This window comes from Otolemur garnettii, unplaced genomic scaffold (genome assembly GCF_000181295.1).
Source record: "Otolemur garnettii isolate 467f Iridium unplaced genomic scaffold, OtoGar3 scaffold00043, whole genome shotgun sequence".
Lineage (NCBI taxonomy): Eukaryota > Metazoa > Chordata > Mammalia > Primates > Galagidae > Otolemur > Otolemur garnettii.
This window is the reverse complement of record NW_003852438.1, coordinates 13,822,474-13,841,080: the sequence shown is the minus strand read 5'-3', so window position 1 is coordinate 13,841,080 and position 18,607 is coordinate 13,822,474. Positions and strand designations below refer to the sequence as shown.

The window sequence follows — 18,607 nt, the reverse complement described above, 5'->3', positions numbered from 1 at the left end:
CTTGGAGCTGACACCAGTGCTAGTCCACCCATCAGAGCCATCTTGGAGCTGACACCAGTGCTAGTCCACCCAACAGAGACATCTTGGAGCTGACACCAGTGCCTAGTCCACCCATCAGAGCCATCTTGGAGCTCTTTCAGAATGGCCATCAGAGCTGTCACAGTATTCCCCCTTTATGTCCTAAATGTTACCCAAATGTATTCATTTATCTTTGGTAAAGAAAAAAGTTATGGGGGGACAGATCCTGTGAGTAGTGAGGGTTTCCCAGTGATCATTTGTTTAGAGGCTGACACGTCCTGGGAGTTCCTCACTACTGTTCACCAGCAAGCTCCTTCAGGATTATTTTTACACATAGTCTTTCTCGTGGTAAGATTTTCAGTTCAGATTTTACTAATTCTCTCCCGATGTTTACTCGGTCTGCTGCACTCTCCTAGTCAGCCAGTGATTCGGACCCGCATGTCAGTGAGTTTCACAATGTTTTCATCTGTCCTGCTCCTTACTTCCCACCCTGACCTCCCTTCAGCAAGGACACTTTCTCTCCCCTCTTCAAAGGGTTTGACTCGTACACGGCCAATGACTTCATGGCATAAACTTGGACTAACGCATCCCTGATTTCACTTCTACACCTGCAAGTTTAACAAGAAATGTAAAATCTGTTCACTGCTCTAATTCAAGCTCTGAGATTCTTGTGACGGCACACAAAATCACACAACAGTAATGAATGCCACTCAGCAGGACACCACATGTCAACACGAACACAACTGGGAGAGGTGACATGCCAAAGTCATGAAACTTCTCGAGTTTTTCATACGGTGATGCTAACTTGTATGGTGAAAAGTTTATGAACTTACTTGTCAGACCTTATATATGTATGAGGTATATTGTTTATATAGATCCATATAAATGTGGACATACATATCTATTGATTTACAGCACACACACTGAGTTTGCCTCAACCTTTCCATGCTTCCTTATGCTTCCTTTTCTCTTCTACATTCAAAGAGGGAAAAATTACTTTTTTATTTTTCTTTGAAACAGATTCTCACTATGCCCCCCTCGGTAGAATGCTGTGGTGTCATATATCACAGTAACTTCAAACTCTTGGCCTCAAGTGATTCTCTTGCCTCAGCCTCCCAAGTAGCTGGAACTACAGGCACCCACCACGAAGCCTGGCTATTTTTTAGAGACTAGAGTCTCGCTCTTGCTCAGGCTGGTCTTGAACTTGTGAGCTCAAGCAATCCACCTGCCTCAGCCACCCAGAGTGCTATGTGTGAGCCACTGCGCCTGGTGAGACATTTAATTCTTAATAATTATTGATAGAAAAATTAAGTGTATACAAAACAATATTATTTATCATATGCATTCCAAGTGATTCTGACATGACCTTTCATGTCAATATGTTTAAGAGGAATTTCTAGAATTTTGACTAGAATCTAGCTAGTGACTTGGTATTAAATTTAGCTACTTACAACATTATCTATTTTTGAAAAATTGTCTATTTAATCAGGTAGAGAAATGGGCTTATTTGAGTAAGCATGATGTATATGGTATATATACACACCATGTATAAATATACACACACACATACACATGTATATGTAAATGCATGTATATATATAGTTGAGTAAGCATATATATGTGTATGTATATATATATATGTATCAAAAACTACATAATGTTAATTTTCCTTTCAAGACTTTAATCAAATATTTCTATTCATATAATAATTGTTATACTTATAAATATAAAAATATCAGCTCCATCACCCATCAGAGTTAATATCACTTTGGGCTGCCAACCAGCATACTTTCTAAATGTTTTGTAAATTTTTAGCGTCATGAAGAAAGCAGATATTCTTTCCAGATTAAAGCTTCAGCTATTTGTGAAGCAAAGTACAGTAGTAAAAATTGAGTCTGGAAAAAAAAAATGCCCTTCTGACTTTTCATTCCTCTACTGCAAAGTATGTAAGAAATAGCAATAATATTCAATCATCTGAACATAGTTATTTAGCTCCTACTGTGTGCCAGACAGGTGGCAGAAACAGGATGAAAAGGAAGTTACAGGATGGTTACAGCTGAAAGCTTCAGCAGTGAGTCCCAAATCAATTACTCCCGTTACTACCAAAGGTACAATGGTTTGGTAATACTAATACAATAGGCACTCAAAAATACTGAGATTGTTTTTAAAAATATTATTAATGTAGATTCTCAGCTTAGGGAGGATTGGCCAAATCAGATTCCTTTATTTTAAACTTAGCGTCCACTATGTATTTTGACTTGGTTTTTTTTAAATGCCATCATGCAGAGAGAAATACATTTTTTTCTTTTTATACTGAGGATTTCATGGCCACTGAATAGGCTCTAAAACTCATGTTGTCAAACTAATTCTGTATAAAAATCTAGGCCAATTACACTGGTCTCATATAACAAAATTAACTGGATTATAAATAAGATGTTGTGGCTTTTACCCTTTTGGAAATTGTTTTGGTGCCATGGTATATTTATGCTGCCATGACAAGTAAAACACCTGTATAGGCTAGATACCAGAGGATAGCCTTAGTGGGCAGAAAATGCCAGAAATTACACCACCAACGTCTTATAACCAACTTTAATACATTAATAACGGAGGGAAAAGTTGAAACACAAAAGGCCAATTAAGCCATTAAGATTAACAAAGTGGGCCAGCCTGGGGGCAATCCTTGCACTCTGGGAGGCTGAGGCAGGAGGATCACTTGAGGCCAAGAGTTCAAGACCAGCCTGAGTGACAGCAAGACCCCATCTCTACAAAACAGAAAAATTAGCTGGGTGTGGTGGCACACGCCTGTAGTCCCAGCTCCTCATGAGGCTGAGGCAGGAAGATGTCTTCAGCTTAGGGGTTTGACATTGCAGTGAGCTGTAATGACACCACTGCACTCTATTCCAGGAGATAGGGCAAGACCTTATCTTAAAAAAAAAAAAAAATACAAATTAAACATGAATTTTCTCATTTTCAAAATGGTTCCTTGATGTCATGTAGAAAGCAATTTAACAACTTAACTTCAAATTTCACTCACACGTGTGTCTTTAAACCATAGGTTCAGATAGAAGAATTAAATCTAAATATCATAATTTACTTCTCAAAGGATTCACAACTGTAACTCAAAAAGAAAACAAACCGGTCATAAGGAGGCCGGACACTAATTCAGTGCTTCTGAGGCCACTGCCTTATCTCTTGCCCTTTTTATCTTCCTTCCTTATTTCCTCTTCCCCCTTCATCCCTGCTTCTCTTTCCTCTTTCCTTTTTAAACATCAGACTAACTTCTCAATTGGCGAGAATCTTTCTTTGTGCTGCCCGAAACACATACTTAGTCTACTAATTCAGCATAAATGCCAGTACAGGCATCTTCAAAAATAGTTCAGATCTTAAAATCTAAAGGCAATCTTTATAATTTTTTCATAAATATGGAACCTAAGTGTTGGTTTTCATTCATCTTTGCATCTGTCTTTTTCTAGACTATTTATATATTTATAGGGTGGACATAAAGCTCGTGTGCAATTAAATCTTTCAGGCTATTCGTACTATTATAAGCCATTGTATTCTCTGCAAAGAGTCTCAGGTCATGAATATTCATTTCATGCTTTCTAATTTCTTCAATAAAAAATAGTCTTACCAGCAATAGGCGGGCCGAGAAGAACGGGGCCGCACTCCACAACCGTGGTGAGGCCCACAGCACTGGAGAATCTCTGGGCACCGACAAGGTCCATGAGCGTCTCAAAGAGAACGCTGCTGACACTCCCAAACCCAAGGCCAAAAAACACAGCGTAGACCACCAGGCTGGTGTAGGTGCGAGCCAGTGGGCACAGCAGATGGCACACTCCGTTGAACATGACGGCAAAGCTGAAGAAGTACTGGATTCGGGGTCGGACATACTTGGAGTTTGCAATCAGTCCTCCAGAAGGCCGGGCAAACATGTCCACGAAAGCCATGACGGACAGGAGCAAGGCTGCAGAGTACTCATCTACACCCTGGTCCTTAGCAAATGGAGCCAAGAATATAATGGGGGCAAAAAACCCTAAAAACATAATGACGTTTCCGGACAGGTATATGAGAAATCCTCTATGCTTAAAAAGGGAGAAATCTAAATACTTATTAATTTTTTCCCATACTGATTTCTTTTTGTGGGTTTGCTTCAGATCCGAATCATCTCCTTTTACGCCAATCTTATTTTTAGACTTAGTAGTTTGTTTCGGTTCAAGGGGTCTCATGAGGGCCCCAGCCACACAGGCGTTCAGAAAGATGCCTCCCAAAATCAAGAAGCTTCCCTTCCAGCCGTAGGTGTTAAACAGGTACTGGTTGAAAGGAGCCAATGTACTCAAGAAAACGGGACTTCCTGCCATGGCCAGTCCATTTGCCATAGGTCGTTTCAAATAGAAGTATTTGCCAATGATTGTTAAGGCCGGTTGCAGGTTGAAGGCCAAACCTAAGCCTGAAAAGAGAGACATGAAAGAGCGAAGCAAAATAAAACCCATCACACCCGGGAGAAAGAAATCTCCTCTCTCTGCACACATTCACATGCATAAGATTGGGCTCATTTTGCAACAGCAAAATGTAATGTAATTGCATATAAATTGCATACAATTACATATAAATGTAATTGTACAAAAACAAAAATGTTCTCCTAACTGGGCACTTGACCTGACAGTTTCCTATTCCTTTAATTTTAAAGCAAGGGGACAAGAGCAAGAACTTCTCGTGATGGATCAATACTCTTAGAATAGGTTGAAACTGTAGGTCGAAACCAGGACAATATTACTAGTTCTCAATTAAAATGATTTTGCTCCACAGATAAATTAATCTTTCCTCTTACTGGATATTTTTATACACATATATAGACTAGATTTTCTCCTTGTGCACAAGAGTGCCATCTAGAAACGTGAATATTTTCCTTTCACGGTTAAAGGAACGTGAACAGACTGGAAAGGCTGTGACAATCTTATGTCTCTCACAGCTATTGCTTTCCATGCTAAGCAAATAATTTATGTTATTAATTATGTTCTCTACATCCTTTGCATTCCAATGTATTTAGAGGCACATGTATGTTAGCTAAAAAATAATTTTTTTTTGTTTGAAAAATATGTCTGATGCATTGATTAAAGCAGAGATCATTTATATGACCCTCACTTCCTAGGGCCTGGGGAACTCCTTGGCAGTACTGAGTAGCACCTTTAAGAAATGCATGCTCACCTGTAGCTCTCCAAGGCACCATTCATCAATAGTAATGAATAAGGTCCTTCAAAGAGGACACAGAATTCATTCAGATACTCTACCTCTTTTGCCGCCTTAGCCTAAGCATTATTTCATATTATTTTAGGGGCCAGAGAAGTAAGAATTCTTATATATTTACTAATTTACCTAAATTGAAACAGTATTGCAAAATGGTTAAGTACTCAGGTTCTGGGACACACAGGCCTGAGTACAAATACTTACTCCAACCCATCAACATAAACTTTTTTTTTTTTTTTTTGAGTAGAAAACTCCCTAAGAGCTTTCAAGAAAGACCCTAAACTACAGGTTGGAGAATAATAGGGCTGTGCTGTCTAACTGCCTCAGCTATGCCTGTGAGCTACGTAGCAAAAGTAGATTCAACTTATAAATAATGAAACTGAGAAGCTCGTGCTCCAGTCGCCTGTCAGTGGAGGAACGCCAAGTAAAGCGAGGTATTGGGTTTCAAGTTCATGTCTCTTGATCTCATGGCATCTGCCCCATTCATTCACCTGCAGCTTTTGCCTTCAGATGTTAATTCACGTTTTCATCAGGAAATAGCTGCCTTCTAGTTCATTGGAGCATAATAAAATGAAGGTGCTCCCCCCAGGTCATCCATCACCCATGCTGTAGGGCTGGGCAAGACAGTCAGACTTCCTGAAATCCAATTCCCTCAACAACATAAAAAGAGTTTTCCTAAATCAAGTAGTACGAGAACTATGAGATATTAAATAAAAGGCATGGCATTGTGAATATTATTTGGTAGTCTTTGCTCATAAATAGCAAAATGCTGAGTACTTAGTAATGTCCTGTCTATTCATTGTTTACATTAATCATTTCAACAACTCCTGCAGAAAAGAGCTATTATTTCTCCTATTTCACAGTCAACAAGACTGAAGCATGAGGAGGTTAATGTAGCTGGTTGCACAGAGAGTATGTTTAAAAACGACATCTGCCCGCTTTCAGAAACCAAAGTGAGAGAATTGAATGATAATGATGTGAGGTGATCTCTCATAGACGTATTAAACGGTTGACTCTGGACCAAAGCCTTCAATACTCAGAGGAATAAAACTGTAAGTTAGAATGACAGTAATGCTATTAATGTCTGTGGAACAGGAAAGACCCAAGTCATCATCTCCCCATTCTATCCACTTGGAAGCCCATCCTGATTTCTACTATCTAATGAAGTCACACGTCTACGGGAAGGCAAGGGCATCCTTTCCACTATGAAAACGCTTAGCTATGGACACAGTGCACCATTTTATACAAGGGGCTTAAGCGTTTATAAGTTTCAGTATCTGTGGGGAGTCTGAGAACCAATCTTCCATAGAAATTGAAAAATGGCAGTATTCTCCGGGAAAGCCATCAGAGATGTCCAATCTTTTTAGTTTTTATTCTTCTGCCACACACTGGAGGAAGAAGAGTTGTCTTGGGCCACGCATTATAAGCACAGACATTAATGAAAGCTGATGAGCAAAATAGTCATAATAAATAAGTAAATAAAAGAAAAAAGAAAAGGTCTGTGCACAAGTCTAGCAATATCTGACACATCAGGTAAGTAGAATAGGCTGATACAATCTTCACTGGGTGCATGGGGTGCAGGGTGGACCCCCTTGCAGGTGCATGATAAACTCCTGCAATGGGAGTAGGACCAGGTTATGTGACAACATGCACACCACACCCAGTGCCCCCAAGGTGCACGTGTATTTGTCCATGTGCGTCACAGATGTGTAGAAGGAGGCGTACAGTTGTTATTGAGGGTCCTGTGTGATAGAGTATGGGGGGGCAGAGAATGATTACTGGGGATCTTTACTTTGAATTTACATGATGTATTTCTGTTTGCATTATTTTTGTTTTATAACTGGCATGCCTTACTTTTATAATTAGTTTCTGTAACCTAATAAGTCTATTTCTACCTTAGAAAAAATAAGAAAGAAAGTATTTTGACAAAAGAAGCCTTTCCTTTACAACAACGAAGTGTGTTTTGTCTTATCCAAAAGGGAGAAGGAGACCTGGGCAGGTCGTAGAGAGGAAGACCTCAGCATTACTGTTACTGTAGGTTTTAATGCATCTATTTTTTTCATTAAATGAAACATGTGTGTAAGGTTAGCCTGATCTAAAAATCAACTATGAGAAACAGAAATATTTTTATCTTCTTATCTTTGGGGCACAATGGAAAGATTCAGTCTCTTTACGTATTAAAGTCTAATTTTTCCCAAAACTTTGAATGAAGACTTTTTAATGAAATTTATATTTCAAGCTAAAAACAGTGCTTTTCAAATGTGCATATACTGGTTAGTCTGTTTCATAGACATTATTCAGGAGAAGCCACTAAAATAACAATACATTATTTTAAATATTCGCGTTAGCGGCAAATATTTCTCATGGAGCTTTTTAAACAGGATCATTTAAACAAGGAAAAGAAGGGACAGAATTAATGAGCTCTACCAATAATCAGAACACAGATAACAATAATTTTATTGGCTTGGTGACCATAGCACAGTGATTATGGCACCAGCCACATGCACTGAGGCTGTTGGGTTCCAACCTGGCCCGGGCCAGCTGGACAACAATGACAACTACAACAGAAAAAATAGCAGGGCATTGTGGCTGGTGCCTGTAGTCCAGGCTACTCAGGAGGCTGAGGCAAGAGAATCACTTAAGCCCAAGAGTTTGAGGTTGCTGTGAGCTGTGACAGCACAGCACTCTACCAAGGGCAATAAAGTAAGACTCTGTCTCAAAAAAAAAAATAATAATAATCATTTTATTGTTGAAATTAAATTAGGGCATCCAGACGATAGCTCCATGGCACCATTTTAAAGATGTTATTTGTGGTAAGTTGGATACTCTAAATGGAAATTATTTATGAAAAAGAAGCTTTAAAAAATGAAGATATTTATACCAGAAAGTCTGTGTGTTCACAATACTGTCTCAATTTGTTGGACAGTAAAGACCAAAAAGTAAAAGCAAACTGGAGGTGTTTCCTTTTTAACATTTATATGATCATATGTAACTTGTTTGGTAACTATTTATTTTGTATTTCTAAAAAATCAAATATTTGGCCATTTTATAACTAACATCTCAATGCACTTGATGAAAATTCTTTCAAATAGCATCATTTATAAAAAAGTAAACTCAAGAAAACATTTGGGATTTTCTGTTGTTCATGCTACTCACGGAGCTCTGCAAGCATCAAAAGTGTTCAGAAGAAAATAAACTGAAAACAAAATGACTTACCGACAATTAATCCCATGGTGAGGTAAAGCTGCACGACAGTCTTGCTGAAGGAGGCCAAGATCATGCCCGTACAGCACAGCAGACCTCCCACCATCACCACCGGCCGGCTGCCATGTTTATTCACCAAGACACTGCTGATGGGACCTGGAGTGCAGGATGGAGAAGACTGAGAAATAGCCAATTGCTGGGTCATTTATTTAGCTTTGAGATTTGTTGATTTTCAAAGTGGAGAAAGCCTATTTTAATGACCTAAGGAAAAAATACTAATTCAAATGGGAGGTAATGAAGACACTTCATTATTTCACAAATGATTAAATTGGCAGGTTATTTTTAACCATCTATACGAAAACACGTGAAATAACAAATTAGAAGTATTTAACATATAGTTTTTTATGACCACAACCATTTAAATTTTGATAGAAAGGTTTTCAACAGAACACAGATAAAATGCCCCAAATATCTTTTTTTCTTTATTACAAACAGTTTTTATATATTTTTTAATTAAATCATAGCTGTGTACATTAATGCAATTATGGGGTACATTGTGCTAGTGTTATATACAATTTGAAATACTTTCATCCAACTGGTTAACATAGCCTTCACTGCATTTTCTGAGTTACTGTGCTAAGACATTTATATTCTACACTTAATAGATTTAACATGTACCCTTGTAAAATGCACAAATGCCTCAAATAACTTGATAAATGCAGGTTAAATTTGTGCAATGAAAATCTAGGGACTATATAAATAACTTGCCCATTAAAATTTTATATGCCATTAATTAGAGCTCAAATTGTTTTTTTATGATATTTAAGGGTCATTTTTTAATAACATATTTCACTGATTCTAAAACACACATTGGGTTCCTGTCCTATTCTATTAGCAATAAGGATGCCTCACATGTGCTGACTTCTTCTCATCTCTGTTCATGCGGTGGCAGTCACCGGTAGTAATATAACTATTATGGCCTGTATATGTATACTTGAACATGGTTATTATTTCCTGTGACTTGATTGCACAACAGATTTCAATCAAACTTTTTAAGGAGCACTTGAAAAGAAAAATAATAAATCCTGGCCAAGCACAGTGGCTCACACCTGTAATCCTAGCACTCTGGGGGGCCAAGGCAGGTGGATTGCCTGAGCTAAAGAGTTTGAGATCAGCCTGAGCAAAAGTGTGACCCCCATCTCTACCCAAAAAACCCAAAAAACTTTGTGGTGGGTGCTTGTAAGTCCCAGCTACTTAGGAGGCTGAGGCAAGAGGATCCCTTGAGTCCAACCTTGTATGAGGTTGCTGTGATGACACCACGGCACTCTACCAGGGTGACAGAGTAAGACTCTGTCTCAAAAGCAAATAAAAAAGAAGGAATACTGATTTTTGTGTAAAAATTGTTCGTTGACACATTCTAGTAAGATGTAAAAAGTAGCAGTATCAAAACTTAGAGATAAGTGCAGCAGTTTAGAGAAAAAGATCAGGAATGAATTGCACATCGGCACAGAGAGCAATCTGATGTGAGAAATGTGACTCAAGGACTCTGATGCAAAAGCCATTTGGAAGAGTCAGCTACTGACTGGAAAACGTTTCAGGGATTCCTCATGCCAATGTATTCAATGTATATTTTCCAATGTATATATCTAGGGGGTATATATGAACTATTCAGGAGTGATTAAAACAATACAATCTATATTTAACTCTACACAAATTATTTCAGCAATAATAAAATAAAAGTTCTGAATATTAAGAAATTGCTGTGTTATTTCAACGGCAGTAATAGCTTCCTTCCTGGTGTATCTTAAAATAACGGCACAACTTAGTCTCCTGAGGCTATCTCAGAGTTAGTGAAATTTTACACTGTTCTATGAGATAATGTGTAAAAGCCTTACTTTGACAGTCTCTTCTAACCTTAAAATTGCATTTCATCTGAAAAAAGCTATAAGGATAGTGCTTGGAAAAAATAAATATTGGTTGGGTCAGAGTACTCACTCCCAAATTTGTCCTGGAAAAAAATAATTTTTTTAGCTAAGACTGTTATTTTAAAAATCCCCCCGTATCCTGTATTTGAGAATTTCTACATGGATCTCATTTAAAACACACCAGAAATTCATTTATCAATATTATTTCACAAGAATAAAATTATTTTTATTCTTAAAATAAAACTTTGAAATTAAACCTCAGTTCCTAACAGTATTTAATATTACTTCACAGTATCTTTTGAAAGGATATGGATAATAGCACATGATTTTAAGAAGAGATAAACAGAATTCAAAAATTTGCATTTATAGTTGCTGACGACATAAAATTTTTCAAAAGCCATTATAAAATCTCTACACAAGCAGAGTTGGGGTAAAATGAAAGGAAATTGTGCAAGATGAATAAAAATAATAGAATTCTATAAAATGGTAAAGTGCAGGAGAAGAGAAGAAATTATACTTACAGAGAATATATGTAATATATATTATAAATAGGCATGCTTGATGATTCAGGGTCCATTTCCAGACAACCTCAATAGAGCAAATATTGCAATAAAGTAAGTTAGACCATTTTTTGGCTTTCCAGTGTATACAAAAGTTAGAATTCCACTGTACGTAGTCTATTCAGTGTTCATAGCATTACGTCTAAAATACAACATACATTGTGTTCATTGTACAGTGTTCATTGACAAAATGGTGACAATGATCCGAGCTCTCAATGCGTCAGAATCTTTTTGCAGGTGGAAGGTTTGGCCTCAATGTTGCTGACTGGTCGGGACAGTGGTTGCTGAAGACTGGAGTGGCTGTGGAGATTTCTTAAAACGAGACGATTACGTTTGCCACATCAATTGACAAGTGACCGTTCCTTTCACAGGCTATTTCTCTGTAGCATGCAATGCAATTTGACAGCATTTTACACACAGCAGAACTTCTTTCAAAATTGGAGTTTATTCTCTTAATCCCTGCTGCTGCTTTATCGACGACCTTTACCCCACATTCTAAATCCATTGTTGTTATCTCAATGATGTTCACGGTATCCTCACCAGGAGCAAATCCCAACTCAAGAAACCCCTTTCTATGCTCATCTGTACAAGCGATTCTACCCCGTACGTTCCAGTTTTGTCCTGAGATTGCAGTTATTCACTCACATCCGAGGCTCCATGTCTAGGTCTAGTTCTCCTGCTGTTCCCGCCACATCTGCAGTGACTTCCTCCACGGATGTCGTGGACCAGACAGCCACAAGGGCTGGAATCAACTTCTTCCAAATTCCTGTTAATATTATTATTTTGACTTCCTTTCATAAATCACAAATATTCTTAATGCTGTCTAGAATGGAGCATCATTTCCAGAAGGTTTTCAGTTTACTAGCCCAGATGCATCAGAGAAAGCCTATTTAGGGCAACTATAAACTTACAAAATGCATTTCTCAAACAATAAGACTTGAAAATTTGAAAAGTCTCCTTGATATGTAGGCTAGAGCAAGGATGTGGTGTTAGCAGGCACGAAAACACTAATCTCCTTATACGTCAGCGTTCTAGGTGACCAGGTGCATTGCCAATGAGCAGTAATATTTTCTAATGAATCTTTTTCTAAGAAACATGTCTCAACAGTGGGCTTAAAATATTCAGTAAATCACGCTATAAAGAGACATGCTGTCATTGGGCTTTGTTGTTCCATTTACAGAACCCAGATAGAGTAGATTTAGTGTAATCCCTAAGGGCCCTAGCATTTTTGGAATGGTCAGTGAGAACTGGCTTCAACTTAAAGCCACCAGCTATCTTAGCCACTAACAGAGTCAGCCCGTCCTTTGAGGCTGTCACACCAAGCATGGATTTCTCCTCCTTAACTATGAAGTCTTAGACCGGATCTTCTTCCAACAGCAGGTGGTTCAACTACACACACTAGAATTTTTAGTGTAGCCGCCTCCGTCAATGATCTTAGCTAGTCTTCTGGATAACTTGCTGCAGCTTCTCCATCAGCACCTGCGGTTCCCCTTGGATTTTTAAGCCACGGAGACGGCTTCCTTCTTTAAACGTCATAAACCCAACCTCTACTTCAGACTTTTCTTCTTTAGCTTCCTCACTTCCTTCAGCCTCCATGGGATTGGAGAGAATGAGGGCTCTGCTCTAGATGGGACTTCGGTCGAAGGGAAGGTCACTGCTGATTTGTTCTTCTATCCAGATCACTAACACTTTCCCCATTTTTCCTTCTGTATTCACAACTTGATTAATTTTACAGCAAAAAGCCCGGATTTTGTCATATCCTACCAGGTGACACCTTCCTAAATGAGCTGAATCATTCCTAACTTTTGATTTAAAGTGAGAGAACTGGGACTCCGTTTTTTCACTCAAACACTTAGAGGCCATTGTAGGGTAATGAACTCCAGTATTTCTGTTTCTGGGCATGGGAGCAGAGGTCTATGGAGCAGTGAGAATACACATCTATTAAGTTTTTCTATCTTACAAGGGCAGGGCTTATGGCACTCAAAACAATTACAATAGTGACATCCAAGATCATGGATCATGTATCATCGTAACAGTTATAATCATAATAAAAAAGTTTCAAATATTACAAGAATCATCAAAATGGGACACAGAGGCATGAAATGAGCACCTATTGTTGGAAAAATGGAACTGACGGACATTTTTAAAGCAGGCTACATGCTGTAAAACGGCAGTAGAAAACAAAGTATGCCTGTATTTTAATTTCTGTCATTTATGAATATATTGTATTAAAAATCACCACTAAATGATAAGAGAAGTGTGGTTATGTATCATTTGGCAAGTTTTGTTTAATATTTTCAGTAAACCTCTCAGAAATCCAGACGTTTATTGACTGGTAATCTTCCTTTTGTCCATGAGACGTTTCCAGTTCTCTGCTTTTCTGGTGAGCTGGCCTTCCAGCCAGCCTACATCTTGTGAATGGGACAGTTAGACTGTAAATACTGAGTGACAAGACTGATAGGTGGCAGGCTGTCCCATTCATACTGTTGGGCAGTACCTTATTGCTTTGTTTTTCCTCTTCTGCTATTGTTTTTTGTGAGCTATGAGCTTTAGCTGGGGGGTGATTTTATACTGCTGGGTGTCTCGGGTGCTGATCCAGGGATAACACATACTTGAGTCTTTCCTTCAGGGAAGTCTGGCTGAGACAAGTTCTCTCAGTGTTTATTTGTCTGGAAAAAGCTTTATTCTGATTCATATGTGAAACTTAGTTTTAGAGGATAAAATTCTAGGCTGGCAGTTGATCTGCTTAAGGAGATCGAAGATGGAACCCTAAACTTTTCTGGATTGTAAGGTCTCCACTTAGAGGTCTGCAGGGAGCTCAATGCATTTTCCTTTATCAGTTGATGTTTTTGCCTCTCTGGTGTTTACTTTGGGCAGGCAGATGACTGTATGCCTTGGTGATACCTTCTCTGCAATGTGTCTCCAAGGTGTTCCTGGAGCTCCTTGTGTCTAAACCATGCCTAAATCTCTGGCAATACCAGGGAAGTTTCCCTCAGTTATTCCCTCAGAGAGGTTTTCTGGACCCTGTGTGTTTTCTTCTTCACTTGTGGGAATGCCTAGGATTCTTATATTTGGCTATTTCACATAATCCCATAGTTCCCATAGGCTTTGTTTGTTCCTCTTGATTCTTGGTTCTCTATTTTTGCTTGACTGGGTTAGTTCAGAAGAGTTGTCCTCAAGCTCTGGAATTCTTTCTTCTACTTGGTCTCATCTATTCTTACAGCTTTCCATTATGTCGGACACTTCCTTGAAGGGATTTTTCATTCTATTTGTTATTGTTGGTATGGGTTTTTAGGTCTCTCTCTCTTTAGGCTATTTTTTATTCATTTATTGAATTGTTCTTCTGGTTTCTTTGCGTTGGTTTTTCATTTTCTCTTGGATTTCACTGAGCTTCCTTACAACCCATATCTGGAATTCTTTATCTGTTATTTCAATATTTTCATTTTGGTTGGAGTTGCTCACTAAAGACTGTTGTTCTCCTTGGCGGGGCAGGGGGTGTCCTTTTACTCTGATTTTTCATGCTTTTGGAGTTCTTGTACTGAGTCTCATTTGGAGCAACTCTTCCTCCCTGTTTGGGATTTTCCTTTTTTGAATGAGGCTTCTGCCACATACACACTCATAAGGGGTGTCCATAGCATATGTTAGGTAAGGACCTTTGGTTTTGCTTGTGGGGGCTTTGATGTGGGTCTGTGTTGGGAGGGATGCATACTTCTATGATTAATGTTGTTTTTGCAGAAGCCTTTCCAACAACGGTAGATGAACATGTATTTTATATCTTATATATTGCATTCTTCGAGTAACTAAAGCTAGATAAAATAAAATGCTATTCAGAAACTCATAAAGAAGAGAAGACACATTTACTATTAATTAAGCAGAAGTGTTTCATCATAAGTGTTCATCCTTTATGAGGAGGAGGAGGAGGAAGAGTAGGAAGAGGAGGGGTTGTCCTTGTCCAGCCATGGCGGAAGCTGAAGACGGCAAGGTGGAGAGCTGACAGGGGAGCCAGGCACCCTGGGTGTCACTTCATGGAAATACATCATCATTTCTGCCTGACATTTTTCCCTTTCATGTCTCTAAAAAAAATGTTTCTATCCAGTACTAATGCTTCTTCCACCATTTGTTTAGTTTTAGTGGCTATCTCATAGAAAGGTCCACTTTGTAAAAGAGACCAAAAGCAGTCTTGAGTGACAGGAGTCATCCAAGGTCAATTAGCTATCTGGTGCTGATTTTTCTACATCTTTTTCCCCATTGTCCAGCCCTGGATTAGAGACACTCATCTCCTTCAAGTCATCTTCTATTAATTCCTCTGGTATAGTGTCTATTAGCTCTTGAATTCTTCCAAGATCCATACCTTGGAACCCTTTACTTTCCACCTTTCCACAGGGAAATATTTCATAACTATGGTTTTGATTGTCTCTGTCATCCATCCTGTGAAGTCAGGCATGATACCAAGACACAATTTTCTCTGGCCCGAATTCTTAGTTTCAGGCTTTCATGGCTGTTTCTATAACAACGAATGCACCTTCAATGGTACAATCCTTCTAGAGTTTTGTGATGTTCTCTTTATCTCTTTCAAGGCATCAACTACCCTTTTCATAGAATATTATGTGCAAAAAGCCTTGGTGGTCCTGATGTGCCTATTATCTAGATGCTAAATTGAAGACACTGTGTTTGGTGGCAAATAGACCATTGGATATCTTTGATATTGAACTCATGGGATTCTGGGTTGCCAGGAGCTTTGTCCAATATCAAAAGAACTATAATCAGAAGTCCTATGGTGGCAAAGTACTTTCTGGCTTCAGGGACAAAGTTTCAATAGAACCAATCCAGAAAATGGTTTCTCCTTGTCTCAGCTTTCTTGTTGTACAACCACAAGCCCAGCAGCTGGTATAATATTTATATTTCTCCTTTGAAGTTTAAGGGTTGGCAGCCTTATAGATAAGGGCCGCCCCGATCATAAGCCCAGCTGCACACATCCTTTCCTTCCTTAAATCCAGCTGTTTATTCTTCTTTCTCCTTGTGATGTTTCCCTTCCCCTCCCTCAGAGCAGGACCCTTCTGTCTGCTTTAAAAACTTGTTCATGGAGAAATACTTTTTCCTCAACTATTTTCTTCTTGATGGTGTTTAGTAACTTGATTGTTTCCTTGTGGTTGTCAGAAGCCATTTCTCCTCTTACATGGACATTGTTTAAAGCCAAATCAGGCATTAAATTCTCCAGCTTTAGATCCATCACCTTCCCGTGGCTTTACATTATTACATAAGGACCTCACTTATTTTGGAATCATGTCAGCGTCTGTGAGTGTGCCTTTCCATGTTTGCTTTATGTACCCACATAAAAGCCAAATTTTCAGTATGAGATGTAACAAGTACAAAGTTTAGGTTGATGTAGCTGCAACAAAGGCCTTGCAAATTTCCTTTTACTATTTTACAATGATCCTTACACAGGATTTATTTATCTTGAAAGGGTGGGTACTGCAGCTGCCGATACCCATCTTCAGTATGTATTGAGCAATTCAACTTTTCCTGGAACGTCACGACTCCTCTGTATTTCTCGGGAGCCCTTCCAGCATCACCGTGGCACAGTGTACAGCTTCCCTGCTGTTATTCGAGGCTTACAGTATTGGGCTAACCATGATGAAAACCATGAAAGAACTGGGAGGTCACGTTTTGCTGTGATACCCAGTTTAGAGAATGTGATCTGCTGACTTGCAAACGATGAGCATCACGGGAGGTTTTGAGTGGACACCAACAAAACTTGAACTCAGACCACAGCAACAGGGGGTCACTACTGAAATTATTACACAAGTACAGTAGAGGCTACAGTGAACTTTATATAATTAAGGCTTAACATTATGTCATTACAATTTTTTTTGCATTTCTCTTAATGGCAAATGGTGCCATGTACAGTCTGTGCTTATATATGTTAAGTTTTGATAAATCTGAACTGTGTATAATACATTCATGTATATCTTATTGCAGTAGATGGCAAAAGAGACTAGTACCTATATGTATTTTGTGCGTTCATGATATATCTAACTTTTTCTTATTTTTTCCTAATATTTCTAGGCTATGCAACTTATCTGGGAGTTTTTTCAAATTGTCATAAATCTCCAAAATATTTCCAATGTATTTACTGAAAAACATCTGCGTATAAGTGGACTACACAGTCCAAGCTCATCTTCTTCAAGGGTCAACTGTGTATTTATTGTATACAATGTGTTTGGAAATATGTATACCTGGTGGAATAGCCAAATTAAACTAATTAACATATTACCTCACACCTTTATTATTTTTTGTGGTAAGAAGACTTAAAATCTATTCTCTTAGCAATTTCTGAGAGCATTATAGATTGTTATTAACTATAGCAAGCATCTCATTCAATAGATCTCTTAAAGCTATTCCTCCTATCCAACTGAGATTTGGTATCCATCCATCAGCATCTCCACACTCCACCTCGCCTCCCACCAGCCCCAGTAACCACTGTGCTACTCTATACTTCCATGAGTTCTACTTTTCAGATTGCATATATTGGCGAAATTACACAATATGCTTATTTTTACCTTGCTAAATATAACCAAACTCAAAGAGAATTTATACACAAGACAGTGACCTAATCTTAACCTCTGCCAATTCACCCATTGATTAGAAGAAAATATCATATACAATTGTACAAAATGCTGGCTCACAGTGCATATCTGAAGGTCTTATATGAAAAATTATAGATTCAACACAGGAGATGGATGTGTGGGGGACAGCAAGTGAGGTCTACATGTAATACAGCATAATCACTCCGGTATGGAAACCTTTATAGTCAAACCTCAAATTGACTTTGTAGTTTAAAAACTTAGGGTCATCACGTCACCTCTAAAACTGAGGGTCGTCACTATTGATGGTCTGTAGACTACTCTGCAGGGTCTTTGCAGGGTCCAATGAGGTGAAGTGTAGGAAAGGGTTTTGCAATTGCCAAACTAACTCCATATTTTCTTCCCACACCAATATCACTTCTGCTTACACAGTTTTCAATTATACAACTCTACCACCCTTTACCTACTCGAGGCCAAGATAGAGAGAATTGCTCATATAATTGGTTGGAGTCTGAGAATGCTGTTGGATGCCATTATCTGCCTTAAATGATGTAAAGCAGGCACCTTGCGCCCTCTTATTCATGGTGAAGAAGGCACCTCGTGCCCTCTTATTCATGGTGAAGCAGGCACCTTGCACCCTCTCATTCATGGTGAAGCAGGCACCTTGCACCTCTCATTCATGGTGAAGCAGGCTCCTTGCACCCTCTCATTCATGGTGAAGCAGGCACCTCGCACCTCTCATTCATGCTGAAGCAGGCACCTCGCACCTCTCATTCATGGTGAAGCAGGCACCTCGCACCTCTCATTCATGGTGAAGCAGGCTCCTTACACCTCTCATTCATAGTGAAGTAGGTACCTTACACTCTCATTCATGGTGAAGCAGGCTCCTTACACCTCTCATTCATGGTGAAGCAGGCTCCTTGCACCTCTCATTCATGGTGAAGCAGGCTCCTTACACCTCTCATAGTGAAGTAGGTACCTTACACTCTCATTCATGGTGATGCAGGCTCCTTACACCTCTCATTCATGGTGAAGCAGGCTCCTTACACCTCTCATTCATGGTGAAGCAGGC

General features: G+C 38.8%; 1 protein-coding gene across 7 annotated transcripts in view; it reads right to left on the bottom strand.

Moving 5' to 3' along the window:
* SLC16A7 (solute carrier family 16 member 7) overlaps nt 1-18,607 on the bottom strand; it is a 173,371-nt gene that overhangs the window by 9,091 nt on the left and 145,673 nt on the right. For all 7 annotated transcript variants that reach the window (XM_023513655.1, XM_023513657.1, XM_023513656.1 and 4 more), the window contains 2 exons: nt 8,479-8,622; nt 3,650-4,465 (listed from right to left, as the gene is read on the bottom strand). In XM_023513655.1, coding sequence (XP_023369423.1) covers nt 3,650-4,465; nt 8,479-8,622 — 960 coding nt within the window. The remainder of the gene's footprint in view (nt 1-3,649; nt 4,466-8,478; nt 8,623-18,607) is intronic.